The sequence below is a fragment of the Haliaeetus albicilla genome, chromosome 1 (genome assembly GCF_947461875.1).
Source record: "Haliaeetus albicilla chromosome 1, bHalAlb1.1, whole genome shotgun sequence".
Taxonomy (NCBI): Eukaryota; Metazoa; Chordata; class Aves; order Accipitriformes; family Accipitridae; genus Haliaeetus; species Haliaeetus albicilla.
Window position 1 is genome coordinate 32,937,064 of NC_091483.1, and position 18,093 is coordinate 32,955,156.

General features: G+C 42.9%; 1 protein-coding gene across 2 annotated transcripts in view; it reads right to left on the reverse strand.

Annotated features, from left to right (window-relative positions):
- GRID2 (glutamate ionotropic receptor delta type subunit 2) overlaps nucleotides 1–17,355 on the reverse strand; it is a 737,357-nt gene extending 720,002 nt beyond the window's left edge. Inside the window, exon 1 of one of the 2 annotated variants that reach the window (XR_011324830.1) lies at nucleotides 15,459–17,355. Coding sequence is in view for 1 of the 2 variants with exons in the window: in XM_069784511.1 (XP_069640612.1) it covers nucleotides 15,459–15,546 (88 nt within the window). In the remaining variant the exon portion in view is untranslated. The remainder of the gene's footprint in view (nucleotides 1–15,458) is intronic. The other variant, XM_069784511.1, reaches the window with a different exon arrangement.
- Between the last annotated feature and the right edge of the window lie 738 nt (nucleotides 17,356–18,093).

Consider the following 18,093-nt stretch of genomic DNA (forward strand, 5'->3'; position numbering starts at 1 on the left):
AAATTCCATCCAAATCCAGCAACATGTTCAAATGTACACTATGGTCTGGGTTGCTCAGCAGGTGAGATGAGACAGTGAGAAGTTCTTTCAGATCTTTACAGAATAGAAAAAACAAAGTCTGAGAATATTTCAAGGCTGTATTCAGTCAGCAGCCTCAGTGGTCAGCAGCTGAAGGCAAAAATATTGTATTGCATGACATAAAAACAAACGCATGCAAAATCCTTTGCTGTGCCACTGCATAAACTTCTTGGCTGCACAATTTACGATAATCAGTTAGAAAAAAAAAATAGAACCTCTCTATCTGCTCTTCACTTTTGGTTGTGTATAAAAGCAGTTAAATATAGACTGTACACTGAACGGAAGACCAAGGAAAAGTGAGTTTGGTACTGTGCCCAGGTGAGTTAGCCCTAGGACCCAAACCAGTGCCATTTAAAGGCATTGTGATATACTATGGAAATGACACCAACAAGAACCTAAAAATCCTATCTTACAAGAAGCAGACCAATAAACAAGTAATTTAAAGAGGATTTTAATAAGTATTTTGGCTCCAAAAATTATGTTGTGCTAATAAATATAATCTGTCAGCACAGGTGGGGAAAAATAAAGAGGTAGTAGAAGCAGAAGCATTTCCCAAATAGTTTCAGGCTAAAACTGTTACTGAAGCTTTCCCTTGCCTTTCTGGAAACATGAATACAATAGCATTGTCCTGGGGCATGAGACTAAGTAAATGAAGCTGATAAGAAACAACAAGACAACAAGATTACAGAAACTTCAGCATGGACTGCCTTTTACTATGTACACAGACAGCACGTAAAACAGGTCCGTGATCTCAGGTACTATTACCACAACACGGACACTAAGCAACGCTATTAGATGGACAGTACCAGGAAACACGAGGTACACTTCTCTTGCCATTTAGCTACGAATTTCAGTGACAGCTCCTGCCTGAAAAGCTGTTGCCCCAGAAACTTCTCCATTTCCTTCCTACCATTATGCCAGCTTGCAACATAAATACACTTACACGCCAATCCACAAACATGTAGTCACATTATCTTAAAGGTCTGGATCTCCAAGACCAAGGGTATTGTTTGCAACATAGGTACTATGATGATAAATGTCACTGCAGGTATCAAATTCTGTCTGGAGGGACTAGCCCAAGACACGGTGAGAGAGACAGACAACTGCTTGTGAAAAGCACCTGCCAAGTGGCAGAAAGCTCTCCACTTGCTTGGCTTCACTCCTTGGCATTTCATGACCGCAAGAAACTGCTGGCACACAGATAAAGCCTTAACTCTCCCCTGGAAGTGGCTTCCAGGATAGTAGGATAAGGGCAAACCTGGGATGGGATAAGAAAAAAGCAGCTTGCTGGGAATGAGAAAGGTAGGCAGTAGCATACACAAAGCAGGATGCTCAGGGCAGGCCAGGAGTATGGCCTAGTTTATTTGGTGAGAAGGTAATGAAAGGAGGGCAACATTACACCTGCCCTGTATCACATGCAGCCTGATGCAAAGCTATGAGCTGGCTTAGCTACCACGAGTGGCTCCTCAGAAAATTGTACCAGAATATTCCTGGGCTAACTCACTCTCAGCTTTGTCTCATTTAGGCCCCTGACACTTTCAGCCAGGCTGCTCTACCTTTTAGCAGTCATGCTTTTTAAAAGACACTTGCTTATCTATAAATAGAGGTAGGTACTGAGGAGGATTCACTGTAAGAACTGTGGTTTTGAGCACTTCTAAGCAGTTTTTTTTTAAATCCCACATAGCACCTTTCTGCACAGTTTAAAAAAAAAAGTTTAGACTAAATGATTGTAAAGGAAGAAACAGATAATGAATATGTGCCCTGTACAGCATTTCACCATTTTTATACTCCATCATGGAGGCAAGAACTGTATGATGACCTGGTTCAGTTCCTGCTCATGTATGTTTTGAATCTGTCTGTACTAAAACAGTTTTTAAAGAAGATAAACATCTAAGTATGAGGAGAAAAGCAGCGAAAATGATGTGGGAATACACCTGACTTCATTCTCACGCAGGGTCACCATGCAGTAGACCTGGTAGCAATTACTCAGCACCCAGTCATGATAAATGGAGATCCCTCAAAGGGGCAGGTTTGCTGACTGACAACTGTGGACTGGCCAATTCTGTTTCATCAGCCTATTATTCACTGTAAACATGTGGAAAATCCATCTGTTCTTACGTCTCCATATACACCAGATATGAAAGGAAACAAAAGCCTGTCTAAGTAAAAAGCAAGAGCATGACAAGAATACCCTTAAGATAAGACCTTATTCTCACAATGCAAACAGTCTCCATTCCCCATGCCTCAGATCGATGTTTGCTAACACAATAGACGGTGGCTCTCTGTACTCCCTCTCTCACATCAGATAAACCAAAATACCTCTCAGTAATAGTACAAGACAACATAGTTGCTTGGATTGAGCAACAGACAGCCAAGAAATCTTTCATTTACCCTGGCTCTACAGTGACTAGTCTCAAGCAAGTAACTTCATGGGTGATCAGCCTGTCTACCATGAAAAAAAAAGGAAAGCAGTGTGGGTTCCTAAGGGGCAGTTTGGAAGAGGTGAAAATCTTTACACCTAAAGTAACAAGTGAAAGAGACCTGACTCTTCAAACAAGCAATCAGTTCCAGTTGTACTTCCAGCATGGAAAAATAATAAAAAAGAATAATAAAAGGTAGAACTGGTATATCATCCAGGAGAGTTGGTCTTAGTATGTCTTAGCTACATGGACAACATAGTCATTGTACCAACAGGCATATGTAAACACACACAACCTGTACTCCAGCAAGAAATATTGATGAAAATTATTTCAGCTAAAGGCATATGAGAGAGATGATCTACTTCTCTGCAGAGCTAGTTAAGAGCATTAGTTATAGTCCATGCATGACTGTGAATAAATAAAACTCAATGAATCCTTTTTAGGAGAGGGAAGAAAAAGACACCAAAAATGCTTCTGGTTGGCCGCATTTTCCCTTTTCTTCTCAACTGGAGCTTTTATAAAGTGTATCTTTTAATATGGATCTCCAAAATTAAATATTGTGCAAGATGTAGCTGTTCACTAATATGAGTAAAGCAGCCTTAATACTGGCACAGAAAGCATTTCCTAACAGATACCAGTAAGTTACACTGGCTTTTGGAATAGGTTCGAAACTGGTCTGACTCTCTCCTTACTAGATATCGAATTATTTCTGCATGTTCTGCTGAGAGAAGTCTGGGGATGCAGATGTTCTGCTACTGAGAACATTTCCAGCAGCAGATCATCCTCTAAGTGTAGACCGACTTTCATGTCCAGAAAGGGCTAAGTGGTGTTCAAAGCCCCATAGGAACACTCAACAAAGAACTGTTTCTCAGTCCAGAAGAGCTAAATGATAAGGAATGAAGCTTTCTAAATACCCATGATGAGGACATTCCCTTGTTATTTTGTCACAGAAACTGTATTTGTGGTTAACACTGAATTGTTACTGTGATGTGAATGAGAAGCAGTTGTAAATAGATAGGATTCTGCTGCAAAACTGGGGGCCAAGCTGGGAACTATTAGAAACAGGCATCACTCTAGTCATATACCACAAATATTTACTCCTTTATGTAAGCTGAGAGTGTGACACAAAATCTCTAGTAGGCAGTGGTCCCCACAAAGAATTTATGACTCCTTGAACTAAAATACTAATTTAGACATTTCTTCATGCCATGACTCCTCTGCTCTTTCTGGGAATTACAGAGATTTTTAAATAGTAGTAATCCTCACTAGCAGATGGTAGTAGCACTTTGTCAGAGCATTATTACATTTAAGTTAACACTTTGGAATTTTAATGCAACGGCTCCAAGACATACTCCTCAAAGCCCTCCACAAAAGAGCTATTTCAAAGCTTATATCTGCTGCCGTCCACTGACTTCAAACCATCGTGAGAAGTGGCCTTTGAAACAGCAGTACTAAAAATTATAAAATACCTTCAAATCCAAAATGGTCAGGGCGAATTTGTGAAATGAACTGCAACCAGTAACCTCTCTGTTGTACTGCTAAAGCAACGCTAACAACAACATACCTCTCCATGGTACTTACTCCTGAAGCTGCCTCAAAAAACCCCAACGCTGGTTATTCCCAAGTAGCAAACATTTGATTATTCATTGCAGTTGCCTGAAGGTGAGAGGGAAAGAAAACTGCACACGCTTGTTCTAAAGAGAGAATTAGGCAGGATGAAGGGATGGGGGTTACAGGGACAACCTTAACAGCTTCCAAAGCACCAACACTAACAATTTCTATATTCTATTTATTACTTCAAGCTAGTGGTACAAAATGACGCAAGGACCTTGTTTATATAAAGTTAGCCTCTCTCTCCCTTTCATATTCTGGATGGGAGTCCATGAACTTAGTATTTTCTGAAAACAGTTGTACTCCTTACTTGACACAACACAAAGAGCCAATTAATTCTAGCCTCAGGGACATTTGGCAGTCTTACAAAAAATGGGGAAAAAATGCATGCCTTTAAAAAAAAAAAAACCCACAGTACTTTAATGAACAGCTTTTTTTTTTTTTTTTTTTTTAAACTCCTAACTCCTGTAGAAGATGATTTTCAGCATTTGGAAACTGCTATTGCTATCATTATCTACCTTCCCCTGAGGAAGTATTTACCTCCTCCTCCCATACATCATTCAGCCCTGTTATTAGAGATCATTGATCTCAAACAGAAAAATATTTTAAAACCTATTATCCCCAACTCTTATTGTGTCTCATTTAGAGGAAATACAAGTCACTGGCTGTCCCTTTGCTGCTTTGAATGGAGGTTGGACAAGGCTGACATTGACAGAAAACCAGACTTTAGCCTTGACCACCCAAATGAGGACACATGCCGCAAGATAAGTGTGAAAGCAGATCCACTCACCACTCTGGAGCTTCACTGAAGAGAGGCCTAACTTTTAATACAAGCTATGCAGCTATTCAAGATGATGAGAGAGCTAGAGCTCTTCCTCTCACTCCACGAAAGACCTGGCAGTCTTTGAAACCAGAAGCACGCTGCATTATTTTCCCTTTCCTTCCTTCCTAAACTAGGTCAAAAGTCAACGGAGCAGAAGCTGTGGCTGTGCACATCCCTTCCTCCCACTCACCAGCCACAGAAGCTGTGCTTACATGGAGGCACGGTACAGACCAGCAATAGAGGGCTGCACGGAGAAAGCAAAGGAAGATTATTTTATTAGAGGGATAATGCTAAGGCACAGGAAGGTACAATATGCTCGGAGTTATCCTGGGAGTAGAGGAATGGAAGATGACACTTCAGTACTCATTGTTTGGATCTGTGTACAATGGTACTAGGCAATACAAAGATAAAATGGATCTCACTTTTCTGCAAAGTAACCAGGTACAATTATCAGCTAAAGAAAAAAAAAATTAAGATCCACCGCACAAATCAAGCACTTTACACTAAAAGCATAGAGGCTGGATAGAGAGAAACAATCACATTTTCTAATCTATAATTTAGTTTCTTTAAAACTTAATATTATCTTCTAGATATATTGTTCTCAAAGCATCGTTTGCATTATATTATTATTCTTTTCAGTAATATTTGGGCCATTCCATTGCCTCACTCCTTTGGATTTCCCAACTTTCCTCATATGCATACACATATACCTCCTCTATACGGCCTGTCCCAAAAGTTTAAAGCCCAGTCTCCAGCCCACAGAAGTGTAACGTTACCTGCTATTCCCTAGAAGTATCCTGTATTCTCACAAAGATACCCTGGCCCATCACCCAGGCTAGCCCCCCCAAATGTTTCCTGCACCTTCACCATCCAACCAACTCCCACCACTGCTAACCACAAGCCTCCACCCCTTTCCAGAACTCCCACATGGAAGGCACCACCAGAACCTTCCCCACAGTAGTCCTGCTCCCAGAGCCTCTCTCTGCTGCAGAGAAAGCCCCAATAATGCTTTGTTTGCTGCCAACTCATGCTGTCCTTTACCTGCAAACTCCTCCTCTCCTTGCAGCTAGACACAGCATCAATGATGTCCCCAAGACATCACCCTCCATGCTGGTGACGCCAAGCACTGCTGATCACTCCCTGTCTAGCATATCTATTATATATGGGACATGCTTTTCTTTTGCCCACTACCCTCAGCCATTTTATTTGGCATAGTCCCTATACTCTGCAGCACTGCCAAAAAGGAGAGAACTTTTTCAAGTAGATGGGTGTTTCTCATGTACCTCCAGGATGCAATCCAATTCCATAACAGGAAAGCTACTCTAAGGAGTTGGAAAAATCATTTCTCTAGATTGTTTCAATAATATTTCAATAACATTCTAAAACTCCGCAAGGCTAGCTAACGAGGCTGCAGATGCTTTCAGAATCACTGATTATATTTAAATATCTCTTTTAAACAAAGTAGGGCATTTTGCAACATACATTGTTCCACTTTCCCAAAAAGGGCTCTTTTCTTTCTACTTAGACCTCTTCCAAAACTGGGCTATTAAATATTTTCCCAAACAAGAGAGAGTGTGTATGTGCATAACCATGCATTAGTTCCTGTACTAGGTAAAGCCACAGGGTAATATGTTGGCAGCTGATGAGATAATGACTGTTTTTATTTCGCCAGTTTAACCAGTGTTATTGGCAAGAAAGCATTGTAGGTAATGATTATACACACATTGCTGGCCTTCATTTCCCATCAACTCTCCTACCTCAGAGCCTTAAGTTTTGTTGTCACATGCCCCAAACCAGGAAGTACTGACATCAGCCACACCACATCTATACCTTCCTTGTAGACATACCTATGTGCTTTCATTCCTTCGTACCCAGAGTGATCATTCACGAACCTGAATGAATGAATATGTCTCTCAAAAGATGCCAAAAGATTTGCAACTTCGTCTCCTGGTGTACAAACTGTCTGAGTCGCAGAGAGATCCAAGGCTTCTCTTTCACTTCATCTTCAAATCTTCTGACAGCCAACTTTGTTTCATATTTGTACAGCTTCTAGCACAGTAGGGTGCCATTTCATGATTTGTATTCACGTTATGACTTCCTGCCTGTAAGTAAAAAGCCTCCCAAATCTCTGTGTTGTTACTTAAGGTGGAAACTAATGTCATCCCAAATTAAAGAAAAATCCAGCCAAGTACTTTCAAAAAGAATAATCCCTCTGATTACTGAAGAAATGTGTGTTTATACATTGTATATGCATACATTAATACATACCCCATTGCTTGGTATTAGCCTGTAGCATGGAAGTGGAAATTTAAGTAGTACCTGAGTAGTACATTTTTGAAGAGATTTATAGCAAATATCATAGCGGATATACTCCTTGCTTCTATACGTGCACAAAGGGGAGAGCTGAAGAAAGACTAGCCTTAAGCATAACAACCAACTTTTGGAGGTATATTTGTCTCAAAAGAGATCAAATAAGTGGAATTCCAGAGAAATAAAAAGCAGCTTTATCTGTCCGAATAACAGATATTTGTGTTATGGTATGTTTAACTTTGTTCTTCCTGGACAGAAAAAAACATATATTTAAGAATATAGAACATAGTGACCATCACAACTGCTTGCTATGAACTTGGAATACAAGAGAGAATGAACTTGGAATACAAGAGAGAAAGAAATTAATAAAAATAGTGAAAGGGAGAAGTATGTGTGTTTTAATATGACCAGTAATAGCTATCACCTGTCGCTTGCCATTTAACAGACAGTCCGTACTGTACATTGGCTGTACACTGCAAGTACTCTACAGTACTGCCTTTGATATCTTATTTTCCTCCCCTCCTTGCATTTTTACTCATTTTCTTTTTCAATTTCCTCTTGAGCATAGCTTGTCAGATAAAACCAGCATAACTTTCAGGAAACTTTTTCCCTCTCATCTTTTTTTCCACCCTACTCCGCCATCATTCCAGAACTAATGTGTGCAATGGAAATCTACTTTAAATCTAATGCTGCACTTACAAATCCATCAGTTTACAGGTAACTAAAACTACAGTATTTGTCTATCTACCACGTCTTCCATGATAACTTTAATGTTACACAGAAATGCTGTAGTTACTTTATTATCCTTTCTCATTAAGTAAGTGTCACTTTTTACGTGGGCTTTTTTTTTTTTTTAATGCAACACTTAGAACTCACAGAACATCCATTCCTTGAGCTGACACAGTTACCCCAGTCCAAAGCAGGAACAAGACTCTCCAGCTGAAGTGCACTCTGTGGTACAATACAGAATACAAAATACCTCCTTCTCTGAATTAAGTATGTTATCACTGAAACTAGGATATAAATTTTGAACCTTACAAAACCACAGCACTGCACAATTTGAAGCCCATTCCCTTGCCAAGTTTCATAACTGTCATCCAAACACTAGTACATTTCATCTAATAACCTTCAATTTCAGCCTGTGTCCTCCCTGTTATACAGATCAGTTGTAACTCTCCAAGTCACATAAACCATTATTAATTACAGTGGTTGCAGACACAAGAGAATCTTTCCCTTATTCCATCATCTCTCACAACCGCTTGGCCAACAATAACCAGAAACCAAAGCCTGACTTCTACAATGAAGAACAGGAGAGGAAACTGCTCTGCTGGTGCTCATGGGAAGAGACTGAAGTACATAAAGATACGGCAAGAGAGACACCTTTTCCGCACCCACTCTTCCTCTAAATGCTTCCATTTTAGTCTCTATGTTTATATTACTATGTCAAGAATACATAATTAAATTCTACATTGTCGTGGGAGACAACAGCAGTTCCTCTTCTCCGCATGCTGCTTCAAATGCATGAGCCAGCTAAGAACTGTGCCCAGAAGGTTTTGCCCAGGCCTTCCTTACCTGGTGTTGAGGATGGTTTAACTAGCACAGCACCACACTTATTTAACGTGCACTTAGCACATATTCTGTGCCAAGTACCACACTGCACCAGCTCAGTATTGCACCTTCTCCAATACAGTCTACAAGCCTAGATAAGCAACAAAGCAAGCCATGGTCAATATTAGGCCAACATAGCTCATTTCGGTAACTACTGCAAGCAATAGATCAACTCCTACTTGCTAATGGACATAGTAGATGGTGCAGAAAGATAAAATAACATCGCAGAAGGAAACGAATTGCATCTGTACCCAGGAAGCCCAGGAGGAAGCCAGCTGCTCGACAGCCAGTCTAGGGTACAAAATGCCCCAGAGAAACGTGCACTTTCATGCCCAGTTCCTAGCCGCTACAACAGTTTGCTGGCAAACTGCATGTTATGCTTTACTGTTGGGTTGTGTCTGTCATACTTGCCTCTTGGCACTTCTAGATAGCACAAATTAGTGTATCCAGGGCTCTCAGAGATGGGTGTGAGTGTGACCAGACCATGAACTGAACTGTAAGGCCTGTACGATGCACAGCTGTGGAGCCATCCAGGTTTTGACAGACCTGCCAAGCCTGCCTCTAAAATCAAAGTTTTCTTCCAATTTTACCAGCTTAGATAATAACTTATACCTTCTAGAATTCAAATCTAATAAAAAAAACCCAACCAAAACACAAAAAGTGACATCCGAGTTTGCAGATGCAGAAAATTATCCTAGTTTGCCTCATTACCAATGCATCACCTGAAGTCAACATTTTGCACATACCAAGCTATCATGTATAGCAATATACTTACATAACATGTTTTCAGAATTTGATTATTCTCTCATATTTGCTCAAAATATAGATAATTTTATGAATACTGTTTCCTTTTTCTGTGGGACACTTTTAAGTCCAAACAGCAACAGTAATTGTCTATGTCTAATACATTTTTTAAACACGGAAGATATAGAACACAAACTATGTTTGGAGATTGTGTAGATGAGAAGAGTTTTACCATGCTGTCATATATAATTCAAGTAATTAGGAAAATTAACTAGAAACTGATAGCCAAATAGAACTACTCTTTCACATAAACTACTTTTAAAACCATTGTTAGTGTGCTGGAATAAAAAAAATCAAGCAATGGAGTAGCAGTGACAAAGAGTAAAAATACAAAGCTCAAAAGGCAAAAGCCTCCAATAAATTTCAGCAAAAAAACAGACTGTCATGGAAGATTATAGATAGCTATATATCAAATGGAAGAAAGTGATGTAAATTCAAGTCTATATCTAGGGAGTAACCTAATGGCTTACAAAAGTCATCTCCTGCCAATACCACTTGCTTTACAGGGCCAGGGAGTGGAAGAGAACCATACTTAATGCCTTTGTTCATTAAGTTAAATGAACCTTAGTTGGTAGGTTTATGTAGTCACAGTCTTAAAAGATTTTTCTCCAGTGTGTTTTTTTCAAAGATAGCATTGTGAGAATAAAGGATCCATGCATCCATAAGTAGTCATCTGAAAGCACACAGCAGCAGCAGCAGCAGCAATTGCCATGTCAGGCATTTGTTAGGACACCACTTGAAAATGGATGGTTGAGGTTTTTTGTCTGTCTTTATCAAGGACAAAGAACTTGAAGTAATGCTAAGAATTATTTAAGAACATGAAAAGGAGCCGCCTGCTGTAGTCAACAATCCACAGGCTCAATTTAAAAATCTTTAAGTCAACTAAGCAACTCACCTGGATTATGACAGACTCTGGATCAGGCCCTGGTGATCACTAAGAAACACTCCAGAAAGCAGTGACACCTAATGGCAAACATGCCTTTGGAAGATACCCAGCCATAATCTATGGCATGTAAAATTATCCCTCTTTAGCTGCAGAATAACTAGCGCTAACACACATTACAGGGACTGAAATACTATCGCAGATCTAAGCATCTAGGAGAAAGTTTAAGAAATACCGCACATAGAAACACAGAGTATGTTATGCATACTGTGCATTTAAGTAGAATATAGTTACTAATAAAACCTACTGGCTGCTAAGCCACAGCATGCTGTATTCCAGATCTTCATGCACATGTATGTTTAAAAAGCAAATAACCTTGGCACAGTTCTAGAGCAGGGAAAACAGAGACCTGAACGCTCATTGGTAAACACTACAGGCACACAGACATTTATTTGTTTTTAATAAATTTGTTTTGCTTGCTTATCCTGCACTTTACAAAATGTATGTGAGAATACTGTAATGAACAGTTAGTGACATACACTACATACTTTCTAATGAGGCTTTACCAATAGCACAGCAAATTTAATTCCTATTACCAACGCACAACACAATACAAGCCAAGCTGCACTGTAGGTACACCAGCTTAGAAGAAGAAATGTGGACATGCATACCACCAAGCTAGAAGACTCCCTTTCCCTTACAAAAAAAATTTACATTTTAAGGGCACTATGAATATCAACAGAAGAAGTAAGCAATAGACCCCATGTTGGAATTGCCCTGATATTATCATCAATGGTACAGAAGAGCTTAAAAGTATGAACCAAAACTCAGGACCCAGCAATGCTGGGAACTTGTCTAACACAAGGAATGCAGCAGTCTGGGCCTGCAGAGTCTAAAAGCTGAGAGGAGTAAGGGAAGAGCAGACCTGATTTTCTCTTAGAAAAATATATACCATATATAAAAATATATATTAAAAGCATATGTATAAATATATGTGAAAGCACTTATAATATATATAACTAGATATTATATGTATTTCTGAACTTGTCATTGAAAATATAAAAAGCTAAGGGCAGTACGCAACTGACTGCATATGACCGAAGCCACTGATAAAGAAAAAAAACAACTTGAAGTAATCGGGGTACCTGAACTATTGCTGCACACTGCTGCAATGAACTGGCTTTTAAAAATACTTTAATGTATTTTTTTCAGCAAAAACTCTTGTACCATACTACGTAACCACTGCCCTAGATGCTTTGCTGCATCTAATACACACATATTTGCATATATGTTTCTGCAGGCACAATAGGAAATCTATACACACTTATGGATGCATTACTACGTACATGTCAAATGGAAAAAAAAAGGAGCACGAAGTACGAATATAAAAGCATGAGACCATCAGCTGTAGAAGATAAAAAGCACACATAAATTGTGCAGTTGACAAGGAATGCCACCTAATCCCTGTTTAATTAAAGCACTATTCTAAACTCCTGTTTAGGGAGAGAGGAGTGTGGGACAACTGATGTATGAAGAAACTATCAGGCAGCGTGGCTAATCTCAAAGACTTTGGAGCTTTCGAGCTACATAAATCAGAGCGACTTTTTGAATAGCCTCATAAAACACAAAATCATTGCCATTCCACTCACGACTTCCAGATTCTTCCTACAGCATACAGATCATTAGGAAACTTCTAAGCAATCAAGTAATGTGGGGCTGATGAAATTACTCAATCAATGCATGGACTGAGAGAAGCAGCATAATACAGAATTGCACAGTTTTGACATGGTAACCCTGCCCCTTTCTTTTTTATATAGGGGTAAGGAAAATTACAGTGGAGTCGATTCATTTCAACATTTTCACAAGAGTGCTTAATGTAGTCTTTCTGAACTGCCAGTTCCTATTTATAATAGCAGGGCAGCAGAAATGTACAGACTATAAGCAGCCCTACCAATGTTTAAACTATGACATAGGAAAGCGTGTATTTTTAAATCTGTACATTTACATACACGCAGACCTGCTCTAATGATCAAAAGCCACAGCTGTAACCATTCAGAAGACAGAAATATGAAAAAGCGTATCATAGATAGATACCAATCACTGTACCCCTCCCACTGCCATCACCAAGTCATTAATCTCTACTCACTAAATTTTTTTGTCATTGTCTAAGAGATGGCTGGTAACATACTTTGAGACAGAAAACATCCCTTTAAAGGAAACACATCAAATAATACTTAACAAGCAAGACAGTTAGTGCATTATACTGAAAAAGTACATGCTATCAGAAAAAGGGTACGCACAGGTAAAGTGTTATTTCTTATGACCATCTGCCCCTCCCAAACATGGGAAAATATTTTCCACTTGAATATCTTAACACTGCAGAATGAGAAAAAGGGAATGCATTTATTTTGTTTGTTGCCTAAGGCGTCAGTACTACCTCTGGTAGTATTTCTTTTCCCCTGAACTGAACGTTTTGTTCTTTGGCTTTATGAATTCTTCTGTAGCTAATTTGTTCACAGAATACCCTGCTACTGCTTTTTTTTTAAACTCATAAATAACTACAGTTTATTATTTATGTCTAAATATTTTATACGTAAGTTTACTCAGTACAAGTGGAGAAAACGAAGGGGGTCAGAACATCCAGGTCACAAAATACAGTGGTGTTACTAGGGACCAAATTTTCATCTGCAAGCTGTACAAGTTGGAATATTTAGCTGTCTACCCATTTAGTGTTAATACAGTTCTAATTTGAGGTCATTGATTTTCAGTGTATTCATTTTAGCAGATTTAAAGCTCTGTGTAACAACTATCAGTTTGCCATTTTCATGGCAACATAAAACAGTCTATAAAAAAGAGGTAATCCCCTTGTCAACTACTAATTGTCTCTCAAGACAAATCAAATGTGTGAGAAGCAACTACTTTGGTTTTGGTTTGGGGTTTTTTCTGCTTCCAATAAGGATTTACTGTGTTGATGCATCTAATCACTAACAACATTATAAAGAACATTACTGGATGTAATGGATGTACTGGATTATATGATGGATGTGTTGCATCCATCGTATATAAACAAGTGAAACAAAATTGGCCTTAACACAAAGAGAGAAAAGCTATCATCTCCCTTTACGCTAGTGCAAAGGCATACAGCTTGCCCAGCAACGCTCCCTTAGCCAGGAGGATGTGAGACAGGACATTGCAAAGAAACTCCTCAGCTGCTACACAGTCAAAATTTCCCCCCAAATCCTAGGATTTGATCAGTTTGTTACAAGCTTCTAAGAAAGAAATCATAAGACATAACTGTCTCCTTGTGCCGCTTTAACAGTCTACAACTAAGAAGAATTAAGAAAAAAAAAAGGAAAGAAAAGTCATTCTCTCTTTAAAAGGAGGGCATAAAGCGCTGCCTCCTCTGTGCGATGTTTGATGCTCCAGTCGCACACAGCTGTAAGGACTGACCCCTATAAAGTTGCGGGGGAGCGGCAGCCCGTGGGCGCGGGGGTGGGGAGGGCTACACGAAGGACTGGGGCATCGCTGCCCAAACACCGGTGTCCTGCAGGAAAGCTCTTGACGGTCGGGCTTTCCAAACGCTCTTCCCGCTTCCCCCTTCACAGCAACCCACCACAGATTTCCCCCACGACAAGCACCGGCAGACATATTTATAAAGCCAACCGGGCGGAGAGCGGCCGCTGCCCCACGGCGCCGGGGCCGGCACCACGGCGGGGACCTCCCCAAAGCTCCGGCGGGACCCTGCCCCCAAATGCCCCTTCCCCGGAGCAGCGGGGCACCGGCCGCCGGCCCGCCCCCGCGTTTCCAGGCTCCCGCTCCGCCTGCGTGCGGTGCCTGCAGATGGGCGAGCGGCCGCGGGGGAAGCGCCCTCCTCTCCTCTCCTCTCCTCTCCCCTCCAACCCCCCCCCTCCTCTCCTCTTCCCCCCTCTCTCCGCGCATCCCCGGCCGGCGCAGGGGGGCGACCCGCTCTCGCCAGTCGCGGGAACAAAACGCCGCTCGGCAGCGGGGCTGGGCTCTTCCCAGGGATGCGCCCACCGAGAAGGAGGGCTGCCGGGCCGGGGATGGCTCCGGATAACGGGGAGAGAGAAGGGGGGGGGACAGGGACGGACGGCGAGAGGAGGCCCGGCGCCCCCTCCCCGGCTGCGAGGGCGGGCAGCGCCGTGCACGGGCATCACCCGAGCTGCCCCGCCGCCGCCGCCGCCGCCCGCCGCGGCCGGGAGGGGGGGCCCGTCGCCGCTGCCAGCTGCCCCCCCCTCCCTCCCGCACTCGCCGGCGGCGGGGGAGGCCGCTACTCTTCCCAGGCGCCGCGGCCCCGGGAAGCGGCCACCCGGCCGGCAGGGTGGAGGCCCGGGAAAGGGGGTGTGGGGGGGACACACCAGAGCCCCCCGCCTCTGCGGCCGCCCGCCGGCGGGAGGGGAAGCTCTCACGTTGCCAAACCACCTGTTCCGCCGCGGGAGAGGAAGGCGGGATGGGGGGGGGGGGGAGAGGAAGGAAAAGGGGGGGCTTTAGCGTGGCTGTCACGGTAGTGTGGGAAATACGGAGTGGCTCGGGGTCTCCCGCGCCCGAGGGCGAGCCGGGGCAGGAGGAAGGCAGGCTGAAGCTGCGGGGAGGGACCGGGGAAGTGCCCGAGCCCTGGTCCCCCAGCTCCTCAGCCGCGCAAAACCTCAAGGTCTAAAGCACGCACATACCCCGCCGACAAGAAACCTTCACACAGAGCGGTAGGGGAAAAAGAGGACGCCTAAGATCCTGGTAGAAGGCAATTATAAGAGGGGAGCAAACAAACAAACAAAAGCAAGCGAGCAAGGGATAAAAGGGAGCGGGGCTGCGGGGGGGAGGGGGGGAAGCCTGGCAGAAGAGAGAAGGTTGCAAAGGAGAGCTGGAAAAGTGTCCAGCAGCACCAGCAGACGCAGCACCCCCTTACCGATATGAATGATTGAATCTGCAATCGCCGGTTTCCAGGTTCGAGTCCAACAGACGGACACGACCAGGATGAGGGAGAAAACTTCCATCTCCTCCGGAGGTCCAGGCTTTGTAACAACAGATCTCTTCGCCAAACGGTGCCACCGCGGCGGAGAGCGCGGCGCAGGAAACCCAAGAGTTTGAGGTGCCGCCGGCGGAGCGCGTAAATCCCGGTGGCTGGCGCACAGCCGCGGCTGGGCAGCAGGGAGCGAGCCCGGGGCTCCGAGCGCCTCTCTCCTCGGCGAAGCCCCGCGTCACTTCGGGGGGCTCCTGGGCAGCACCAGAGTTGCTGGGAGCGCCGGCAGCAAATCCATCCAGCCCGGGCGCCGCCGCGGGCAGCAGACGCCTCTGCTGGTCAGACGATCCCCATCCTTCCGCCGGGTCCAGGGATCCGCTCGGTCCCGGCTGCTGCACAGCAACTTCCAACCCACGCCACGCACACGCTCTCGCGCGCACACACACACACACACGCACGCAGACACGCACACCCAAGCTCACACACGAACCCTCTTGGCCAGAGAAGCCCCAGGAGCCCGCAGCAAACGGCTCGCCTTCAGCGAGGGGAGGAGGAGCGGGCAAGCGGGAGAGCAGGCGATCCCGCTTCCAGCAGCCAGATTCCTGCAGGAAAAGCCCCCCCGGAGGTCAAAAAACAAAGTGAACTTCAAGGTAATGCAGATAGTAATGCAGAGATTCCCCCACCACCACCCTTCGCTTTAAAAAAATTGCTTCCCACAACTGGAGAAAAAAATAGAAAGAAATCTGCAAATCAAGCCCAGCGTGCTGTCTCTGTCGCGCAAGGTAGTGGTTGGACAGGGCAGGAGCGAGAGGAGGAGTGCCCGGAGCAAGGCAGAGGAAAGCAGATGATGGTCTGCAGGTTGCTTTTGGAGCTTGCTTTGCTGGTGGGATGCAGAGAGAGCTGGCAGCTCCAGTACCAGCCAGCACGTTGCCTAGAAATGGATCACCTAGGAGAAGGAGAGAGAGCGAGAGATAAGTGCTATCAGCCAGAGAGGGAGAAACGGAGAGAGCGAGCGAGTGAGAGCGCTTCTCTCTAATAACCACCTCCTCCCCCTATCTGCAATACAAGGGAGAAACAAAATAGAGCTCATCTCCCTTGAAATCTTCAACTGGGACTAAGGCACAGACATAGGCAGGAGTGCATACAGCCTAAAAATACATTAGGGGGAAGGAAGGGGGCGGGGGGGGGGGGAGATCTTTTTGAAGTGTTCTGCTTAGCTTAAAAAAAAAAAAAAAACAAAAAAAAAACCACCCACACAACAAAACCACCCCATTTATTTAACCTTGTAACTCTGCTGCAGGTATCAAGTTTAAAGCTAGATGGGCACTTTTGCTTCTCGGTCTTTGGCAACTGAGTCAGGGACATTGCTTGAAGGGGAAAAGGGAAAAAAAAAAAAAAAAGAAAGAAAAAATCAGGGACACCTGGCCTCAACGGGAAAATGAAGACCTAAAAATCTATTAATATGACTTTAATTATCTGTGTTCTTGATGGAATTCTCACAATTCTTTAAAGCAATGAATTGGCTTTCTTCTTCCTCTCTCTTTAAGTAGTGGAGAAATTTCTATGGGAAAACATTTAGAGCCCACTTTTCATGCTCAGGGTACTATGAATTCATTAACCAACTAATCCTCAAACTTCTTGTTCTGTAGTTAAATACATTATCCCCATTACACAGAGAGTTGCACAGAGAGGTTAAGTATGTTCCTATAAACTAGCCTAAATCCCCACTTTATGTCTTATTACACTTTCTTCTGACTTTGAGTTTTCTAGTCACACTAGAGACAGGATGCATAAGTCAAATAATTGCTCCAACATAGTGGTTATATCCTAAAATCACACAAGCCATTGATAAGGACTGGTAGTCCTTTTAGAAGACTACGTAGAGGTTGATCAGCCCCTTTTCTTCAGAAAGAACCTTTTTTGAAGGCACCTCCTTAGTTATAGCACTTAATCTAAGTTCATGACATCTGACTTGCATACATCTTCTTTCAGCCATGGGACTAGTTAGCAAGCACACTTGTATACCTACAAAATTTAAGGATTTAGTTCAAGAGGAAGAAATAAGATTTTTAAGAAAAGACAAACTAAATCACTGTTAAGGAGCAAGATAATTGAATCTGTAAAAAAAACCCACCGGCAGCAATTTCTGCTTTGCTTAGGTCCACATTGGCAGGTGAGTACTTCCCTAAAAATGGTAACACTCAAAAGGCTTCAAGCCAGATCCAAAGCACAAAGTACAGCTCATCTTTTCACTGGCTAGAATGGGCTTTCTCTCGTCTAAAAGCTGTAACAAATCACAACTAAAATGGACTTTAAGAGATAAAAGAAAAGGTACGTAAAGAGAACAAATGAGCGGTGCGAAGCAAGAGTCTCACAAATTATGTCACTCACGTGCTGCATTTGTCCATATCCTCTGTGCAAATCACAGATGTCTTATCAATAACAGCAAACAGTAAAAAAGGCTTTTTTTCTATAAATGACAGTTTATGCACAGTGAGTGTAATGGGCATTAATTTTACAAGTAATAAATTCTGATTCATCTGAGAAACTTTTGGAGCTGCTTGAGTCATTATTACTTCTC